At 36.7% G+C, this 22,750-nt stretch overlaps 1 protein-coding gene across 1 annotated transcript; it reads left to right on the top strand.

The window, feature by feature from the left end:
* The first annotated feature begins 1,908 nt into the window (after nt 1-1,908).
* LOC146162945 (ribonuclease inhibitor-like) lies at nt 1,909-21,977 on the top strand. Its single transcript, XM_083385339.1, has 6 exons — nt 1,909-1,914; nt 2,111-2,266; nt 7,340-7,495; nt 18,329-18,484; nt 20,882-21,043; nt 21,909-21,977. The coding sequence occupies exons 1-6, from the start codon at nt 1,909-1,911 to the stop codon at nt 21,975-21,977; spliced, it is 705 nt and encodes a 234-aa protein (XP_083241465.1).
* The last annotated feature ends 773 nt before the right edge of the window (nt 21,978-22,750 follow it).

Below are 22,750 nucleotides of genomic sequence, written 5' to 3'. Positions count from 1 at the left end.
TAAAATTATATCATAAATACCTGCAGCATTTGGACTCTCTGGGCTTCCGAACGCGACAAACTTAGTTTGCACCAAGCCCCTAACGCTATAGCGGACATGAACGGATGTCTGCTCCGTTATGCTGCTGTCCTAGTTCACACAACCAACAGTAATGGCAGATCGGTCTTCTGTGCTTAGCAATAGCGTGAGCGTTTCTCAATAAATCGCCCATTCTTTTGCTGTATTGCTCATTAAGCTGATTGAATGCTATTAGAGCAGGAGCTGTCGCTGGTGATTTTTGCCCTTCATAACACGAACGAGCTAATGCATGGACTTCACTTTGCTCGTGATAAGCAATCGACTCACTTAAAAGATTTGCACCCTTCGATAAATATTTTGGAAGTCGATAGATGTTTTATTTTGTCAAAATGCTCTATGGCCTGACTGTTTTCCATTTTTCTAAAAATCCTCGCGCTCTCTTTTTTTCGTATTCTGGTGTTTTTGTGCTTGAGACGTTTGATCGCAGGTTGCTTAGCGCCACAAACAAAACACCGCATTTTGCCTAACAACACTATAGTTACTGACTGAACAGCAAATAATGACAAAATAATTGTAACTTTACAACTAAACCATTTACAAAGTTAACCATATGCACCAGAGGTTCTGTGCTGCGTGACGCCCATAGTGGATCGTTTCTATTTTCCAAGGGCGTCCGCAATGGTTTCGTTTCGTATCTAAACTTCATTGGACCGTTGCGCTCCCTGAAAACATCTTAAAAAACACTGCTTAAAAATATTATTATAAGACAATTGCAATTGAACTTATTGTTACCAAAAACTGCAGTAATTGCTTATAATTTTCGAATACAAACAATTCAATAAACACAAAAAAGTAAAATTCTTATCGTTGGGTACATCACAAGTCCAATTAACTTTTTCAAAGGCGTCAACCACTGGGTTAAACATTTTTTTTAATTAACAACGTTTAGGTTAAAAATAAACCTCAACTATTTACCACTGCAGCAATGGCGATGTTTTTAAAACGGGACAAAGAGTCATTATTACTATTATTTACGATGAGCCAAAACAAAAACTCTTAACCACCCGTAATATAATACAGTGCAATGAATGTTCGGTTATTACGCGGCCCAACAACTACATGATATGACCGAAATATTAAAAAATAACTCGTGGCCACTAAAAATTGCAAAAAGTTCCACATCGGGCCACAGTTTGCCGACCACTGTCTTAAAGGTACAAGGCTAATCCTGGACCTGTGTGACGTTATAATAAACATTGACAATAATATTGTGTGACAATACTAGCGCTGAAATAAAAACCAGAGGCAGCGATGTCACATTTCTTTTGTGTGCTTATGCAAACCATAAATCGTAACAAAAATACGCCGCTATACATAAATTTAAAGATTGTCGCGACCCAAAGTGAACGCCTTTGCATTTGCAACTGATTAACGTTAATCGCGCGAAGCTAAAAAATGTTTCAAAATGGCAAGAGGTTTACTAGAGACTTGACGCATTAGGACTATATTTAAAAACGTGTGTACTGTTAGGTCAGTTTCACAAACCAACTTTTATTGAGTTGACAAAATTTGTATCAATGTACGGCCGCCAACACTTGTGTTTTCTTTAACATGCACACCTCTGCAGTAAATCAAACATTGCTATGTTTTGCTACTTTACCTTAAATTTTCGGCCAAAATTACTTGAAATTTGTTTCGGTATAAACTTAAGAGAATTTTTTTTGGAATAAAAGTACAAATATTTTTTTATGTTGCTTGCGAACATATACACCCTCACCCATTAGTGATTAAACATTAATTTGAACTACTTTTTAGCCGGGGAAATAGCTTAAGTTTATAACTACTGCATTATTAAAAATATTTGGTAATTGATTCAAATATCTAATACATATGCGGGTAATAATTTAAAATGTACCTTCCCTGACGTCACCTTGAAACAAGCAATAAAACTTTTTGCGGTGTTTTTGCTACTTGTATATTTTCGTCCAAAATCACTTGAGATTTTGTTTCGCTCTTTGTACAAAATAATTTATTTCAACGAAACATTGAAAAGAAATATTTAAACTCACGACGTTATGTTTCTATGAATTAGTTGAAGGAGCTTCGCTTCAGCGAAAACAAAATCCGAAACGCCGGAGTGAAAAGTTTGTCGGAGATTGTTCACAAGTTGGAGAAGTTGTGGTTGAGGGATTGTGGCATCACAGACATCAGTCCACTCACCGACGCCATCAAGAACAAAGATTGCAAAGTAGGTTGTTTTTAAAGTTGATTCTCGACAAGTAGTCAGAGGTGCAGTAGCTAAACAAGCAAGTTCGTGAAATTTAATAGAAATGTTCCATTTAAAATTTAGCTAAAAGTAAAAATAAAATGTGTTTTTTTTTTAGGTTATCTTAGGTGCACATACACCCATTAGTTATTAAACATTAAACAACTTTATTAGCCGAGTTTGGACAGTGTAATTGCAGTACCTCATAAAATTGCAGGACAAATAATAGGAACAGCCCTTGACAGAAAGTAACAACAATTTGAAGCAGCAGTTTGTAACAAATAGAGAGGAACAATAAATTGACGTGAATCAACTTTTGTTGGTGTAGTTTGGACTTTGCACGGATATTTTGCAGTCCAGAGTAAATAGACATTGATATTCATTCTACGTCTAACTATTATTTGAAAAAGTAAATTAAAAACAAAGTTCACAAAAACATGTAGGCCGACTTGCTCAATTAAAATTAAAAAGGCCGCGAAATAGCAAAATGTTTTGCAGTAAATATGTTTAATATGTCTATTTCTTCGAAACTGGCGGTCTAAATATTTAATTCGGTAAACTTTACCCTTGATTTTATGCGGGAGAATCCTTACAAACAGTAGAACGTAAATAACTTGTACTTAAACACCGACCCTCAATTAAAACTAAGTCTTCAAGCACCTACTAATTTATTTTCACACTTTTAAAAATGTTACAAACATTTTAAAAAAGGACAGTGTCAATTGTAGCTTGGTCACAATCACTGTCCTTGTCGTATTCATCCGAGCTGCAATCAGCGTCAACGACCACAGATCTTGATGGCGATTCTTTTTGTGTTACTTTTCTGCGGCGTTTAGCTCCATTTAGCCACACGTTAATGGCTGGTTGTGGGTCGAATTGTGTAAGATTAGCGGAGCATATTTGCACCACCGTCAAGTCGTACATCGTATCAGTGGCTAGACCAGTGCTTCTCCAAGTTTTTTCATATTTCTCCCTTAAAGACTTAAACACCGTTAATTCCTCCCCGACAAAAATCAAAAAAAGGAATGTTCACAATATTTCAGTTATGCACGAAATTCTCCGCGTTTAGCAAATGTCAAGCAATCAATATATAGTGGGAATTAGAAGAAGTGTTTGCTTAAACAGTGTGAAACAGACACCTGGTGCTACTAGACTTTACTTACTGTGACGAAACAATATAGATATTGTAAACCAGACAGACTCCTTATGGCGTCACAGTTAAAGCAGCATTTAGTCTTCACGTATACTTTAATTTAAGTCTTATAGTTTTCCTCCCAAAAATTTTAAATTCCCCCAAAGTGAGCCAAGTGGCTCCTTTTGAGAACCACTGGGCTAGACGGTTCCTCAAACAAGTTTTCGTCAATTTCATGTTGCTGAATCCACGCTCGTTTTCGGAAGAACTAGCCGCAAACAAAGCAGTGAATTAATAAGAGCAAAAATGTTGCTGTAATCGTCACCAAATGAACTACCAACCTCATCCCAAGATAGTATTGCGACCGATTCCTTGAATCTAAATAAAATACTGCAATTACTAAAATAGATTATAATTTTAGATTGACGCTGATACCGTCTGCATAAATGCATCTTTAGCACCTGCCATTTTCCTGCCACGCTAACACTATCTATTCCAGCGCTTACGAGCAATGTGGAATAGTGTGCGATCATTTGCACTTCTTTATCTCCAAATACTGCAAAATATGAGAAATAATCAAAACTAAAAACCGTAGTTATTCCATAACCAGTTACTTTTAATTTCTACTTTGTCAAACGAAGGCCATCTTGGGAAGCTTGCAATCGCTGTGGCTGATACGAAGCTGTCAGTTCCAACAGAAAATCTTTTTTGTAGCGCATAAATTACTTTTTCAACCAAAGATTTTTGCTGACCTGTTCAGTAATCGGCATGTGACGCATTTCTCCCCTTCAAATGTTTTCTTCTCGAAATTAACTTCTTCGTAATATTTGTTTAGATTAACACCATTTCTAAAAAACATGAATTTGCTAACTTAAAAAACACAGTCTTGGCAATTATCGATGTAAACTGAAGTATACGTTTGTTGTAGAAAACTACCTTTCTTCAAGAATGCGAAGAACATTTGATGTTATATCAAACTTTCCCTCACATCAGCCAGGGTTACCTGGTCAGACTGTAGCCACAGCGATAACGAATGAATCGGGGTTAGCACATCGGCAAGTAAATGCTATAAAGACATAACATCAGATCTCTTCATCGGCCGTAAATAGCCACCGCTCTGTTTTTTGCATCACCCGTCAAATTTACCGAAAAATAATTTCCTTCACACTATCCTTTGCTGTAAGATCTCCAAGTTGAGCGCGGATTGCGCTGTACCTTCGTATAACATTCTTGATTGACAGCAGAATAAGACCCACCCATCTTGTGCCACAAACTGTCGTGAGCATTACCGCACATTGGTTGAGGCCCTCAAAAGCCCGTCTAAGGTGTTACGGGCTGTTATGGTAAGGATAGTATAGCCCCATTAACAGAACACTTTCGTATAGCTTGTTCTGTTTTATAGCGTCTTTGAGGGAAAGCTGCAAACGATGTGCAAAGCACGGACAACTACAACGCTAGGCTGCAAACCCTTTAATAAGGCTGAAAGATCACCTTTCTTTCCTCCCATTACATTAGCTCCATCACCGCCAAAGCCAACTGACCTTGACGTAATCTCTTCCTGGCTCATACCCACTTCTAAAAGGGATTTTAAAATACTGTCATAAATGGCTGCAGCATTTGGACTCTCTGGGCTTCCGAAGGCGACAAACTTAGTTTGCACCAAGCCCCTAACGCTATAGCGGACATGAACGGATGTCTGCTCCGTTATGCTGCTGTCCTAGTTCACACAACCAACAGTAATGGCAGATCGGTCTTCTGTGCGTGAGCGTTTCGTGAGCGTGAGCGTTTCTCAATAAATTGCCCATTCTTTTGCTGTATTGCTCATTAGGCTGATTGAATGCTATTAGAGCAGGAGCTGTCGCCGGTGATTTTTGCCCTTCATAACACGAACGAGCTAATGCATGGACTTCACTTTGCTCGTGACAAGCAATCGACTCACTTAAAAGATTTGCACTCATCGATAAATATTTGGGAAGTTGATCAATGTTTTATTTTGTCAAAATGCTCTATGGCCTGACTGTTTTCCATTTTTCTAAAAATCCTCGCGCTCTCTTTTTTTCGTATTCTGTTTTTTTTTTGCTTGAGACGTTTGACCGCAGGTTGCTTAGCGCCACAAACAAAACACCGCATTTCGCCTAACAACACTATAGTTACTGACTGAACAGCAAATAATGACAAAATAATTGTAAATTTACAACTAAACCATTTACAAAGTTTACCATATGCACCAGAGGTTCTGTGCTGCGTGACGCCCATAGTGGGTCGTTTCTATTTTCCAAGGGCGTCCGCAATGGTTTCGTTTCGTATCTAAACTTCATTGGACCGTTGCGCTCCCTGAAAACATCTTAAAAAACACTGCTTAAAAATATTATTATAAGACATTTGCAATTGAACTTATTGTTACCAAAAACTGCAGAATTGCTTGTAATTTTCGAATACAAACAATTCAATAAACACAAAAAAGTAAAATTTTTATCGCTTGGTACATCACAAGTCCAATAAACTTTTCAAAGGCGTCAACGACTGGGTTAAACATTTTTTTTAATTAACATATTTAGGTTAAAAAATAAACCTCAACTATTTACCACTGCAGCAATGGCGATGTTTTTAAAACGGGACAAAGAGTCATTATTACGAGTTCAAACGTGACTTCGATTAACCTTATTATTTGTGTAGTTTTGAATGTATTTGCGTCTTAGTTTTTAGGAAAATAACTGGCGCTAAGTAATATTTTGCTTAGTAGTTGTGCTTAACACAAGTTGTCCTACACCAACTAATTACATTTCTCGCCGAAGCCACAGTCGGGCGAGGTGTCAATCAGCACGGGTGGGGGGTGGCCTGGTTGCCCTGTGATGCAACAATGAGCCAAAACAAAAACTCTTAACCACCCGTAATATAATACAGTGCAATGAATGTTCGGTTATTACGCGGCCCAACAACTACATGATATGACCGAAATGTTAAAAAATAACTTGTGGCTGCTAAAAATTGCAAAAATCTCCACATCGGGCCACAGTTTGCCGCCACTGTCTTAAAGGTACAAGCCCAATCCTGGACCTGTGTGACGTTATGATAAACATTGACAATAATATTGTGTGACAATACTATCGCTGAAATAAAAACCAGAGGCAGCGATGTCACATTCCCTTTGTGTGCTTATGCAAACCATAAATCGTAACAAAAATACGCCCCTATACATAAATTTAAAGATTGTCGCGACCCAAAGTGAACGCCTTTGTATTTGCAACAGATTAACGTCAATCGCGCGAAGCTAAAAAAGGGTTTCAAAATGGCAAGAGGTTTATTAGAGACTTGACACATTAGGACTATATTTAAAAACATGTGTACTGTTAGGTCAGTTTCACAAACCAACTTTTATTGAGTTGACAAAATTTGTATCAACGTACGGCCGCCCACACTTGTGTTTTCTTTAACATGCACACCTCTGCAGTAAATCAAACATTGCTATGTTTTGCTATTTTACCTTAAATTTTCGGCCAAAATTACTTGAAATTTGTTTTGTTATAAACTGAAGAGAATTTTTTTTTTTTTGGAATAAAAGTAAAAATATTTTTTTGGCTTGCTTGCGAACATATAACACCGTCACCCATTAGTGATTAAACATTAATTTAAACTACTTTTTAGTCGGGGAAATAGCTTAAGTTTATAACTACTGCATTATTAAAAACATTTGGTAATTGATTCAAATATCTAATACATATGCGGGTAATAATTTAAACTGTACCTTCCCTGACGTCACCTTAAGTCAAACAATAAAACTTTTTGCGGTGATTTTTGGTACTTGTATATTTTCGTCCAAAATTACTTGAGATTTTGTTTCGCTTTTTGTTCAAAATAATTTATTTCAACGAAACATTGAAAATAAATATTTAAACTCACGACGTTATGTTTCTATGAATTAGTTGAAGGAGCTTAACCTCGGCGGCAACCAAATCCAAAACGCCGGAGTGAAAAGTTTGTCGGAGATTGTTTACAAGTTGGAGGAGTTGCGGTTGAGCAAATGTGGCATCACAGACATCAGTCCACTCACCGACGCCATCAAGAACAAAGATTGCAAAGTAGGTGGTTTTTAAAGAATCGATAAGCAGTCAGAGGTACAGTAGCCAAACAAGCAAGTTCATGAAATTTAATAGAAATGTTGCATTTAAAATTTAGCAAAAAGTAAAAATAAAATGTGTTTTTTTCGGTTCTCTTAGGTGCACATACACCCATTAGTTATTAAACATTATTTTAAACAACTTTATTAGCCGAGTGAATAGCTCATTCCATAATAATATTTGTTAATTCATTCAAAGATTAAATCCATTTGTTGCTACAGTTGCCGAACAAGCAAATTTTGAAAATTTACCAAAAATAATAAATTTATAATTTGGCATGATTATGTTGTTAATTTTTATAAAAGATTGTATATAGTCGTGTTTTGCCACTGCACCTTTGATACGTGGGTAGTGATTTTAAACTGTACCTACACCTATGTCACATTAAATCAAACATTGAAACGTTTTGCTACTTTACCTTTCCAACAAAATTTCTTAAAATTTTGTTTTGTTTTACAATTTTGATTTTAGCTACTGCACCTTCAGCATGCAGATAATAATTTAAACTGTGCCTTAGCCAAACAAACGTGACGAAAAATGTGTGACATGTTATTATGTTTGCTACTTTACCTCCACCGCTTTAGTGCCCTTAATTGTAAATGTGTTTTGTGTCGACCGATTCACCCACAAAGTGTCAGCTGTGGTAAACCATCGCACTAAATAAATAGACCGTCCTAAATAAATAATAATAATTAACCAATGGGTCAAATTCACCAATAATATGTATCCACTGCCGTGTAGCCCAAGGGTAACAACTTTAATATCTTAATGCTGTGAAGTTTATAACTACTGCATTAACTGATTAAAATATTTCTGTAACTAACCCAGGGTTTTCGGCCACAGAGCGGTAATTGAGGGGCCACGGGCATAGGTGTAGCCAGGGGGTGACAGGGGCCAAGAAAAAAGACCCAAAACCCTCCCCCTGAAAAAGATAAATATTGTCCTAATAATTAATTTGTTGGTAGCGTTTATGAACAGTCCCACAACAATCACAGGCATGCCACACCTTCAATTGTCACACACCGTTACGTCACAGACGATATAGCTATTATGTTTGCTGTGTACTTTTAGTAATGTAGCTTTAATATTTTTAGTCATTTTGTTTCTGCTATCTGAATGGTTTTGAGTATTGCGCTAAAACTCAGTCAGTTGCTGCTCGAAACAGTTTGAGCTTTCATATTTATTTGTCTTCGATACGGCAGTTGATACACTGGACTGGAAAAAGCGATCAAGTTGTAACCAGCCTCGCTGGCGGGAAGCGAATAATGGACTTTTAATCGTAGTGTCATTACGGATTCGTAGTAAATAGTTATTTGTTTATGTTTTATATACAGTCGATTTATCGCTGTGAGGTATCAGCTTCAGCCTCAACTTTTACCTACTCAGCGTGTCTTGTTTTTTTCTGCATCGATAGGCGGTGCACCAAACCAAATACTCTCACTAGTTCAAAATATTTGACCACACAAAACATTTTAGGCTGGCTACAGGCACAACTCTCTAGCTAGATATTGCAAAACCAAAATGTCACCACTTTTATCAATTACCAGTTATTATGACTGTAAAACTTTCTTGTAACGTTTTGTAACTCATTTTTCAGACACGTGTTTTGACCCGTCAGTATAGGGATGTTTAAAGTAGAATATCGGTTAATTTTTATTTGTTTATCGCAGAAAGTTACGCCTTATCCTACGTACGTGGGTGGCAAGTGTAGATAAAGGCCTGTCGCTCTGGCGAAACATTAACTGTGCTGCTTTATATGTAGCCATGTAGTGCGGCGTCAGCGTTTTTTCGGGCGGCCAATTGCTTGCCGATAATAATAATTGTCGGTCAAATGCCGTTGGGCGAGACCTAACATTCAGCTAGGTTATGCATGTAAAAAAAGTAAAAAATCCATAAATCACTCGCTTGGCTGAGTACAAAATAGAGCCAAATATAAAAAATACCTTGGCAGGAACCAGCTTTGTAATGAGTAATTAGTTAACTTAAATTAAAATAACTTATTTATTAAACTTTTGAGCAACTAAGTGCCTTTATTCGTTGATTAATGGCTGTATGTGATATTAACGTGGAGAAGTAAAAACACGTAAATACAATGCTAGTTATTTTTAAGCAGGGGGGCACGAGGGTTGGGAGCCTTTCAAATGGGGCCACGAAGCATAAAAGGTTGAGAACCACTGAACTAACCTATCAAAGTTATTTCGTTCCTATTAGTACAAGTTTGAGTTGTTAATTCATATGGGAAATTGGAATAAAAAATGTGTTCAATCGCTGAAAATTCTTGAAGAGAAATAAAGTTATTTCTTATACCCAAACTTGCTACTTTCCTATTGTCCCCTATTCACGTTTAAGAAATATAAATATTAAATATGTTCCGTACCATCACAAGAGAGGTTTATGATGTCATAATGAAAACCACCAGTTAAAGTTTAACTGCTAAATAACGGAAATATTAAATACTTGTGGCCCTACGACAGCAAGTATACCTTTGTTAGGATCAGAATAGATCGCCACAATATGTTCCCCTTCATCGTTTTACAGCATTCGAATTTTCCTTGCAATAACGCCATTAATAGTGGGATTTAACATAAATTGCTATTATAGAGTTCATGAATCACCGCGGAGCAACATGCGAAAGTAGGCATAGCGCTTTGGTGCTCATTAAATTTAAGGGCGAGTGGCTATCAATCAGCACTCGCCAAATTTGTTGGCAAGCCGTCTGCAAATTTCCGTCCTAGCGCGGTCATTTCTTGGGTTATCGTTAACCTGCCTTATGGTTTCTATACGTAAACATTAGTTTTCATAAAAGTCTGTTCGTTTATTTCCAAGCATGGATAAACAAATTAATGAACCATAAAGCAGTTTACGATTAAAACAATGTAAACATTTGGAATACAATACACGTTTTTTTTTAGTAATTTTAATAAAAATGTCAAAGCCATAATATTCGATAAAATCGACATTTCGCAATTTACAGACGTTTCAGCAATAACTCATGCCATTATCAGTGTAAAAATCAAGTGAAGATAAAAGCGATAAAACATCAATGTAAAGAATGTAAACAATTTCTTAAATATGTTTTTTCTATAATCTTTAGTGAAAAAATAACACTGACAATATTTACAAGCTGATATGAGAGCTACACGAGCTAATGAGAGCATTTTTCATTTCAACATTTGTCAATTGTAGCTTGGTCACAATCACTGTCCTTGTCGTATTCATCCGAGCCAGGGGCGTATCCAGAAATCCAAAACGGGGGTGTCCCGAATTTTCAACTTCGGGAATTCCTCGTTTTTTCGTCTGACGTTAATGACGTCATAAAATAGTGACAAATATGACGTCATAAATCAGCGATTGTAATGACGTCATAAACAATAAAAAAAATCATCAGAAACAGCCAATTAACGTCCAGCAAAAGCAAACTTTTAGACGCAAAACACACACGTGCGTCGCCGACAATCCTGCCAGGCGCCAGTGTTACGACTTTAACTAGTAATTCTAGAAAATTACCTCGGCCTTCTGTAAAGTCGCTAGTGAGTCCTTATTTTCGGGCATTAGATAACCTACCAAAGAGAACTTATATTAAAGACCACAACAAGAAAACCCAATGTACAGATGTATTGGTTGCAAGAGTAGAATATTACCACACCACAAACAATAATGACACTTAGACACACACAATTACTTACAAAAAACCGACAGACAGAGCATAATGACACTTAAAGTTTTACTTGATAATTTCACAACAGTATGGCAGAATGCTGGCGACTTGGCGACTATGTCGGCCGAAGAATCAGCCAGAAAACCGAAGAAATTGGTGTAAAAAAATTTTAAGTAAAAAAAAAAAATTTGAAAAAAAATTATTTTTTTCTTTTTTTTTCAAAAAATATTTTTTGATAAGTTTTTTTTCAACATCCAATTTACAAAAAACCTTGTGGTTGTTTCCAAACATATTTAATCACATCTATTTTTCAACAGCGGAATTATGTAATAACATTACACAACACAATTGGCAGAAATTCATTTTGTTGTGTTATTTTGAAAAAAGTTACGGTAGTGTGAAGCACATTGTTTAGTGAGAAAAAGCCAGTGTAAGGCATATAGACTGTTTATTATTTTAAAAAGTACACACTTTTGATCATAGGCTACAATTGTTACATGTTGGCAGTTTTGCTTTGAATTGGCAAGTACTTCTATATTGAGTTGAATTTCCAATTCCTGTTAAATGTGCTGGTATAACATTCGCATCAGCATATCAAGGATGTACCAGGTTATGCTTCTCCACCTAAGGCCTAGCCCTAAGTATATTTTTGGTTGTTTAATTACGCAAATACAAAAATTTTTCGCACTTCGCGCGTACTTTAGCCTGGTTTTGCAACGTTTATGTGTCTTTGTTTTCAACAAATCTATCCCAAAGGTAATATGCATACTATGAGTCATGTTGCAATGTGACTGTGACAATTTCTATTAAATTTTATTATAAATATCATTATTTCGAGCAATATAGATTGAAAATTTATCCAAAGAATATTTTTTCGTGCTTTTCAATCTGGTTTTGAGCAGCACGTTTTCACACAAGTTTGCCTGAAAACAGATTATCTATGTACCACTTTTAAAGCATGAAAAGCAGACATGTACGTACACCCCTAGGCCCAAGGTTGTACCTTCACATGTCCCTTAAGTATTAGTTAATGACTTAATGTCTAAAAAATTTCGCGCCTTCGGCGCAACGTTTTGTTGTCCAATTTACTTAATAGCCTTGTTTATCGCCAAAACATGGCAAGGTTCGAACATTCCTTAGGCGAACACATCATTTAAGTTTAGGGGCGCAACCAAAAACCGAAGAATTTTCGCCAAAAATGCTTGTCACCAGAAGGCTGGCAAGATTCTGCCAGCCTGATTCCACAAGGCTACACCCAGACGTCTACTGAGCTGTAGGCGGTCAGCCGCTCGTAATATACGCTAAAACAAAACTCCTTTTCACGGCAACCGACGCGCTCCCGGAAACCCCAGGCCTGCCTTACAGGGCGTCCGTTTCGTGGAAAGATAACATTGGGCGGACCTTTTCGTGAGAAGGTAAACCGCGGCGGAAAACAAGCGATAAATGATCGTGAGATTTGCAGAAATGTTTGGAGACAGGAAAAAACATGTCTAGAGTCCAATTAACGGCGAACACCACAGCGCACAAAAATATTACGTTAATATACATGTCCCGAAATGCGAAAACCTAATTCCTAGCCCTACATTTAAGAACAAAGGCGCTAAATTAATAATGAATGTTCAAATTTACAGTCGGCGTAATTAGTAACCGGTGATAATTTTGTAGTGCTAATTAAGCACGTAACACCAGCTGCGAGACCGCTTAGTGTGCAATCGTTAACTTCAGGAGAAATATATGTGATCGATTTTGGTAAATCGATTTACGGGACTACGCTAAATTAAAAGCACGTCTTTCGCCACCTGCAATACTAAACGAAGATCGCTTTTCCCCGGTGTTATTTGAGTAGCGCAACACCTGCAAAAACGCCACTTCAATATTTAATCTAGTTCAGTGTTTTTAACCTTTTAAACTAGGTGTAGACCTGGCGAGCGAAGCGATCGCGATTTTTTTGGAGGGAAAACGGCATTTTTTAAAATTTCTTGCAAGTTTTTATTACATTGCCGAAAATGAAAATAAAAGAAATGTTAAAAAATATGTGTCCAATATTTTTGAATACGTTTTCCGTTTGTCCGTGACGCACTTGGCAGCCTTCCACGGCGCAAGGATAGAGAAGCGCTAATCTATATCAATAGACAACATCAAAACGTAAAAAGAAAATTCGCGCGAAGCGCTAAATTTTTCGCACTTACGTAGTTAAAATAGTCAAAAAGTATTTAAAATGGACTCATGTATTGTTTGTTAAAGAGGCAGCGGGCCCGATTAATTACAGCGACCGCTTGATTGATTGTTATTAATTGTCGAACACACACTTGCTGATAAGCCAACCCGAACGAATAACGAAAGGCGAAAGAGAAAAAATATCCTGCGTTCACGGTCGATCAAACAAGAAACGAAAAACGGCGTTTTGCGTTTGATTTTGGTTTCCATTAGCAAGACCATAGGCGCCGAACTTTCGAAATCCCAGGGTGTCTTTTGAAACAGTCTTTGAAAAGAGGAATCCCGAAATTTCAACTTAGGGAATTCCCCTAATTTTTGTCTGCTTAATCACTAATGACGTCATAAAATAGTGACGGGAATGACGTTATAAAATAGTAAAGAGAACGACTCATACAACCAGACACAGCCAATAAACGTCCAGAAAAAGCGAACCTTTAAGACGTAAAGCGAACACGTGCGTCGAAACAGCTCAGTGTGCAATCGTTTACTTCAGGCGAGAAACTAGACCAAGACGGTAAGTATGTGTGATTGATTTTGGAAGAATCATAATTCGACTATCAGCAGTGCAGTTTCCCAAGTTTAGTTTCATGTAAGGGACCACGCTAAATTACAAGCACGTCTTTCGCATCCTGCAAAACGAATATCGTTTTTCCGGGTTGAAATATGCCACATCTGCGCCGAGCAGTGTGTCAAGTTAGCTAAATACAAGCTGCGGTTTAGAGAAAATAAGTTGTGTCAATTGCACACCAAGCACGTGGTCTTTGGATATGAAAATAATTTTGCGGCAACTATCATTACATAAAAAAGGCGACTTTAAACAAACACAGTTAGACTACCTTTTCAAGGGAATTGCGTTAGTTACAAAAATTCCGTTGTTACACCAACATCGAATACTATCGCAGACAGCGAACAGTGTTAAACAGTACCCTAACTCGACGTTTTTAGCGAGAAAAGAGAAAAAAGGCTTAACTTAGGGTGGTCAATTGTCGAATACATTTTTGCTAATCAGCCAACCTGAACGAAAGGTGAAAGAAAAAAAGCATTCCGTGTTTACGGTCGACCACACAAGCAGTGTTTTTTTATTTTTATATAAGTTTGGCGTTGAAAGGCTTTGTTCGGAATATTACGTCTATTTATCGATTTGAGTGACCAAACGTCTCAGCATATTGAACACTAGGAATTATGACTCTAGACCAGGGGTTCCCAACCTTTTTACGATCTCGTACCACTTGGGGCACTCTGTACTGCCACGCGTACCACTTTTTTTAGAACAGTGGTTCTTAACTATTTTTCTGCTGCGCCCCTTTGGTAATTGTCCCGTGTTTTTTCTGTAAAAGTTAACTCTTCGTGGCGCGAAGAGCGAAATAAATTGCGTTCATTTGGTTTGTATTGGCTAAACTTTAATTTGGGAGACACACAAAAGTTGCTCGTGCTCGATATATTGGTTTACATCGAGCTGATTTTGACAGACATATTGCGGTAATCGTGTTTTTAAAAGTGTTATGACACACAATGCGAAGGCTATTTACTCCTAATAACATTCAAAATTGGCGCAAAAATGTCTGAGTTCCCCCCAATTAGTGTTGCGCAAAAAGAAGTAATTCGTAGTTCGCGCGAAACGCTAAATGTTTACGTAGTTTTGTTGTTAAAATTGACAAAACACAGTTTGATGAGAAGGTGGATCTTCTTCAACTATATCATACTGTTCTGACTAAACACAGCCAAATAGGCTGACTAAACACAGTTCTGACTAAACACAGCCAAATAGGCGGTAATAAGTAGCAAATATTCTCCCAAAATTCGAGAAACTATATTAAACATAAGCAGCCTCGAAGTTCGCAACTCGATTTTTTCTCAGTTTCTTTTCTAAACGTGTAATTTTGATGTTATGCATAGGGCGGCATACAAGCATATTTAATACCTATCGCAACATGGAACTGAATAAATCAGTATAAAAAGTTAAATACTGGAAGGTAGACCTTGCGCCTACCAAAGAATTGCTTGGCGCCCCCTAGGACCCACTGTCCCACAGCGTTGTATGGCTTTTTAAAGCAACTGTGCTACTTATTGACATGACCTGTAATTCGAAGATCGTATAATGGTACAAAACAACGGGGATAGTTACGTAACAATGAATAGGCTTCAGGATTTTTTTTGTAAAACAACAAATAAACAAAATATAAAAGTTGTGAATCCAGGTTTTTAAAAATGAAAAACTACTCGCGTACCACCTGAACAACCTTCACGTACCACAGGTTGGGAACCCCTGCTCTAGACGAAGCATTGTGTGTTATTCGGCGTTTAAAATTTAGGAAATAGGTTAACACTTGTATATTTTAGCCTCGGTAATTGGCTTGACGCATCTTTTATCACAGAATATTTTTCACTAAACATAAATTTCTTATCAGCTTAAGCTTGACCTACGTTAGCGCGACTTGGTATTTCGTACTTTCAGCGCTTCAGTTTATTAATACGTGCGAACGAACACTTTCGCAGATGGTACTTCCCCCATGTAATTCAGGAAAGTCGCGCATACTGTTAGTGAACCACGATTGTGCTACTAGCGGTGTACATTGCGCTAGCTGTAATATAGTGTTTACAGAGATGGAGTTGCACACTAATTGCACATGAAACCTGGTCGAATTTCAGGGCGTTTTGACACCCTGCAAGAAATCCAGGGCGTCAAAAAACGCTCTGCACACCCACGTTCGGCGCCTATGAGCAAGACGTGTGACCCAATTACACTGAAAAAAAACACGCAGCTTCGGACGGAGAGGTAAACCCTGACAAAAACGAACAAAAAACGTTAATGTCACTTACGAAAAGGGGGGGTCCGAAAAGAAATATTCACAATATTTCAGTTATGCACGAAATTCTCCGCGTTTTGCAAATGTCAAGCAATCAATATATAGTGGGAAATAGAAGAAGAGTTTGCTTAAACAGTGTGAAACAGACACCTGGTGCTTATACTAAACTTTACTTACTGTGACGAAACAATATAGATATTGTAAACCAGACAGACTCCTTATGGCGTCACAGTTAAAGCAGCATTTAGTCTTCACGTATACTTTAATTTAAGTCTTATAGTTTTCCTCCCAAAAATTTTAAATTCCCCCCAAAGTGAGCCAAGTGGCTCCTTTTGAGAACCACTGGGCTAGACGGTTTCTCAAACAAGTTTTCGTCAATTTCATGTTGCTGAATCCACGCTCGTTTTCGGAAGAACTAGCCGCAAACAAATTAGTAAATCAAAGAACAAAAATGTTGCTGTAATCGTCACCAAATGAACGACCAACCTCATCCCAAGATAGTTTCGCGACCGATTCCTTGAATCTAAATAAAATACTGCAATTACTAAAATAGATTATATTTTTAGATTGACGCTGACACCGTCTGCATAAATCCATCTTTAGCAGCTGCCGCGCTAACACTATATATCTATTCCAGCGCTTACGAGCAATGCGGAATAGTGTGTGCAGATCATTTGCACTTCTTTATCTCCAAATACTGCAAAATATGAGAAATAATCAAAACTAAAACTGTAGTTATTCCATAACCAGTTACTTTTAATTCTTCTTTGTCAAACGAAGGCCATCTTGGGAAGCTTGCAATCGCTGTGGCTGATACGAAGCTGTCAGTTCCAACAGAAAATCTTTTTAGTAGCGCATAAATTACTTTTTCCACACAAAATTTTTGCTGACTTGTTCAGTTATATGGCTGAACCGCAAATAATGACAAAATAATTGTAAATTTACAACTAAACCATTTACAAAGTTAACCATATGCACCAGAGGTTGTGTGCTGCGCGACGCCCATAGTGGGTCCTTTCTAGTTTCCAAGGGCGTCCGCAATGGTTTCGTATCTAAACATAAAAACATAATTGCGATATAAAATATTCACAGTCAGTTATTTTTTAAGCTTTGGCTTGGCTGACCGTTATGAACTTAAGAGATCGCAACAACATTCTTACGTAAACTAATTTCTAATTCTCGGCTGTAGCACAAGTATGCGATGAAATACCGCATTGTTCAGTGGGACGTTTCGGTCCCTCAAAACATCTTAAAAACACTGCTTACAAATAATATTATGGGACATTTGCAATTTAACTTATTTTTTACCAAAAACTGCAGTAATTGCGTATAATTTTCGAATACAAACAATTAAATAAATACAAAAAAGTTAATTTTTTTATCGCTGGGTACATCACAAGTCCAATAAACTTTTCAAAGGCAACGACTGGGTTAAACATTTTTTTTAATTAACAACGTTTAAGTTAAAAATAAACCTCATATCTATTTACCTGTGCAGCAATGGCGATTTTTTTAAAACGGGACAAAGAGTCATTATTACGAGTTTAAACGTGACCGCGGTTTACATTCTGCTTAAAATATCGATACCGCAATAAAACGTGCCGCGCACCAACATTTGTGTTTTCTTTAACATGCACACCTCTGCAGTAAATCAAACATTGCTATGTTTTGCCACTTTACTTCTAATTTTTAGCCAAAATTACTTGAAATTTGTTTCGGTATAAACTTAAGAGAATTTTTTTTTGGAATGAAAGTAAAAAGTTTTTTTGGCTTGCTTGCGAACATATATACCCTCACCCATTAGTGATTAAACATTAATTTAAACTACTTTTTAGCCGGGGAAATAGCTTAAGTTTATAACTACTGCATTATTAAAAACATTTGGTAATTGATTCAAATATCTAATACATATGCGGGTAATAATTTAAACTGTACCTTCCCTGACGTCACCTTAAAACAAACAATAAAACTTTTTGCGGTGTTTTTGCCACTTGTATATTTTCGTCCAAAATTACTTGAGATTTTGTTTCGCTTTTTGTTCAAAATAATTTATTTCAACGAAACATTGAATAGAAATCTTTAAACTCACGACGTTATGTTTCTATGAATTAGTTGAAGGAGCTTTACCTCAGCAACAACCAAATCCAAAACGCCGGAGTGAAATGTTTGTCGGAGATTGTTCACAATGTGGAGGTGTTGTGGTTGAGGGATTGTGGCATCACAGACATCAGTCCACTCACCGACGCCATCAAGAACAAAGATTGCAAAGTAGGTGGTTTTTAAAGTTGATTCTAGCAAAAAGTCGGCTAGCTCAAGTACACATACACTCATTAGTCATTAAACATTATTTTAAACAACTTTATTAGCCGAGTGAATAGCTCATTCCATAAAAATATTTGGTAATTCATTCAAAGATTAAATCCATTTTTGCTACAGTTTGCCAAACAAGCAAATTCGGAAAATTTAACAAAAATAATAAATTTATAATTTGGCATGATTATATTGTTAATTTTTATCAAAGATAATAAATATTTGTGTTTTGCTGCTGCACCTTTGATACGTGGGTAATGATTTTAAACTGTACCTACACCTTTGTCACATTAAATAAAACACTGAAACGTTTTGCAACTTTACCTCTCCAACGAAATTTCTTAAATTTTTTTCTTTAATGTCACAATTTTGATTTTAGCTACTGCACCTTCAGCATGCAGATAATAATTTAAACTGTACCTTAGCCAAACAAACGTGACGAAAAATGTTGTGCATGTTATTATGTTTGCTACTTTACCTCCACCGCTTTAGTGCCCTTCATTGTAAATGTGTTTGTGTCGACCGATTCACCCACAAAGTGTCAGCTGTGGTAAACCATCTCACTAAATAAATAGACCGTCCTAAGTAAATAATAATAATTAACCAATGGGTCAAATTCACCAATAATATGTATCCACTGCCGTGTAGCCCAAGAGTAACAACTTTAATATCTTAATGCTGTGAAGTTTATAAATACTGCATTAACTAATTGAAATATTTCTGTAACTAACCCAGGGTTTTCGGCCACGGAGCGGTAATTGGGGGGCCACGGGCATAGGCGTAGCCAGGGGGTGACAGGGGCCAAGAAAAAAGACCTAAAACCCTCCCCCCGAAAAAGATAAATATTGTCCTCCTAATAATTAATTTGTTGGTAGCGTTTATGAACAGTTCCACAACAATCACAGGCACGCCACACCTTCAATTGTCATACACTGTTACGTCACAGACAACATAGTTATTATGTTTGCTGTACTTTTAGTAATGTAGCTTTAATATTTTTAGTCGTTTTGTTTCTGCTATCTGAATGGTTTTTGAGTATTGCGCTAAAACTCAGTCAGTTGCTGCTCGAAACGGTTTGAGCTTTCATATTTATTTGTCTTCGATACGGCAGTTGATACACTGGACTGGAAAAAGCGAAGTTGTAACGAGCCTCGCTGGCGGGAAGCGAATAATGGAATTTTAATCGTAGTGTCATTACGGATTCGTAGTAAATAGTTATTTGTTTATGTTTTATATACAGTCGATTTATCGCTGTGAGGTATCAGCTTCAGCCTCAACTTTTACCTACTCAGCGTGTCTTGTTTTTTTCTGCATCGATAGGCGGTGCACCAAACCAAATACTCTCACTAGTTCAAAATATTTGACCACACAAAACATTTTAGGCTGGCTACGGGCACAACTCTCTAGGCTAGGTATTGCAAAACCAAAATGTCACCACTTTTATCAATTGCCAGTTATTATGACTGTAAAACTTTCTTATAACGTTTTGTAACTCTTCAGACACGTTTTTTACCCCGTCAGTATAGGGATGTTTAAAGTAGAATATCGGTTAATTTTTATTTAACATTAACTGTGCTGCTTTATATGTAGCCATGTTGTGCGGCGTCAGCGTTTTTTCGGGCGGCCAATTACTTGATGAGTTCATAAATCAAAGTGGACTTAAACCTGCTGTTTTCAGTTCAACAAATGTCAAACTGAAATGAATTATAAATGTATTTCACAAAAAAGTATTTTTCTTTAATTTAAGTTTGTTCTTTTGAAAAATTTGTTTCTTTTTTTATAAATTACACACTAAGATTTCAATTAGGCCTTCGTTGACCTCAAGAAAAATAGGAACTACGCAGTTGCTGAAGTTTTATGTCTCAATATAAAAAGTATTTGCTTAAATGCTTAGGGTGGGAAACACAGTAAGAAAATGTTGCTGTTGTCAAATTGTGATTTTTCGAGGCCATTTAAGTTTGCAACAAACACAAAAATTATAATTTGCCAAAGCCACCAACTGATAAAACAAATATCATATAACAGTGTTTATTTTTATGTGGCCACACAAAACCTGTTTTTGTCTGTAACATATTATAACCACTCGGTATGTCACTTCACATTCATGATATTTAAACTATCTACTTGGTTGTTTGAATATTTATTTTGTTTTGAATCATATTTCACTTCTCTTTCCCCGATATATTAACATTCACTGCCATATCTAAAAAACTCTAAATATCAGTTAGTTGCCGTTTCGGTAAGTGATGAAATCCGACATTAAGGTGCTGAACATTATCACCTGGAGCTATTTGGTGCCTTGACTTTGTGGCTCACTTTCAAAATCTAACCTCGCTCGTCAATTTGTTGTTTCAGATCAAGCAGCTGGTTCTGAGTAATAACCGCATCGGGGACGAAGGAGCTCTTGAGCTTTCTCGCGTCCTCCCAAACATCGAGGAGTTGAGGGTCGATGGTTGTGGCATCACTGAGGAAGGCAAGAAGGTGATCAGATCGAAACTGAGAGAACTTGGACTTCCCGTGAGTAACAACAATAAATACAACAACAAATTAATGTTTCAACAGAAGTCAAGGAAATAAACTTTTTTTGTTTCCGGCGTTTATAAAATAAATCTTAATTTGGAAGTAAAGCTTATTATTTTAGCACAGCGCCGCACTTTATTGACGTTTTTTTACCAAGTTCGCCCAGAATATCAGGATTAACACAAAAATATGCGCAACTAAATAAAATCACGGTTTCGGCTCAATTCGCGTCATTTTGTGACGTTTGTACCTCGGACAAAATGTGCATTGTGCGATTATGACGTAACAGTAGGTCCATTGATGAGACGAAACAACTTGAACAAAATATTGCGAAGTCATGTTAATAACATCCGGGATATTATTTGCGTTGATATTAGAAACAAATTTAAAAAATATTTTTTTGACAAGTTATTGAATATCCGAAGTAAACTAGTAATAATGCGAATAAACTATTACAATGGTGATTAGGAGGTTACAGCAAATACGCTAAAATATATATATTTGGAAGTTAAGCAACGAAACACAGAAATATAATGCGAAAGTAATATATTTTCATAATCATGTACTTTTAATAACAACGGCCTATGTTAAAATGCATCTTGACAAACAATTTGTCTGGTAGCACTTTTTATAAAGTCACCAACGAAGGTTGCCAGTAAAAAAATATAAAAGCCTGCATGCGAAATAAACCTAGAATACATATTTATTATATTATCTTAAATTAATTTTCGATTGTCACCTTTCTTATGTAAATTGTGAAAACTAACATCACTCACTACATATGTACATTATTTAGCTCAGTATACATTACGTATTGAATATAATTATTCACTGTGCCTCTTCTTAGCTATTGTTTAAACAGATTTTCTCAACCGTGGACCTCGGCCCCCTGGGGGTCCACGGAGCGGTCATTGAGGGGCCACAGGCATAACTCTCTAGCTAGACATTACAAATCCAAAGTGTCACTATTTTTAAAATTTCACAGCTAACTTAATTTTGTGTTTTTTATTATGACTGTAAACGTTTCTTGTAACGTTTTGTAACCCATTTTCTGGCACGTGCCTGACTCGTCAGTATAGGGATGTTTAAAAGTAGAATATTAGATCGTTTTATCGTGGAAAGTTATGCCTAATTGGCCGTTCGCGTGTGGCAAGTTTGGTTAAAGGCCTGTCGCTGTAATTACTGTGCTGCTTCATACATAGCCATGCAGTGCGGCGTCAGCGTTTTTTCGGGCCGTCCATTTTTACTTACCGATACCCTTTTGCCTATAATCATAAAGTGTCCAACAAATGCTGTTAAGCGAGCAGCTAATGTGTATTTGGTTTGCAATTTCCTTTAATAGCGTTCAGTTGCAAAATAAACATTCCATCGTAAAACGCATAAAGTACGCTACAGGGTTATTCAAATATTCAAGGTCATTTTTAGGCCAACATTCAAGTAGGCTAATAGTAACGCGTTAATAAAAGGAAAATTGAGAAATCATCTCGACGAATGTAGTGACACCGCTTGGCTCAGTACAAAACAGAGCCAACTCTAAAAAAAAACTTGGCGGCGTCGAAGAACAAGATTGGTAACGACTAACTACGTTAGTTTAAATTAAAATGCCTTATTTGTACAATTTTTAAAAGTCAGTGCATTTATTCGTTGATTGATAGCTGTATTTGTTATTGACGTGAAGAAGTAAAACATTTAAAAATACATTAA

The sequence above is a fragment of the Ascidiella aspersa genome, chromosome 3 (assembly GCF_963924565.1).
Source record: "Ascidiella aspersa chromosome 3, kaAscAspe10.2, whole genome shotgun sequence".
NCBI classification, from domain to species: domain Eukaryota; kingdom Metazoa; phylum Chordata; class Ascidiacea; order Phlebobranchia; family Ascidiidae; genus Ascidiella; species Ascidiella aspersa.
The sequence above is the reverse complement of the archived record's forward strand: the minus strand, read 5'-3'. Positions and strand labels throughout refer to the sequence as shown.

Coding starts and splice junctions, on each gene's coding strand:
- LOC146162945 (XM_083385339.1), top strand. Junction 7,496..18,328: donor TCAAGAACAAAGATTGCAAA/GTAGGTGGTTTT, acceptor TCTATGAATTAG/TTGAAGGAGCTTTACCTCAG. Junction 18,485..20,881: donor TCAAGAACAAAGATTGCAAA/GTAGGTGGTTTT, acceptor TTGTTGTTTCAG/ATCAAGCAGCTGGTTCTGAG.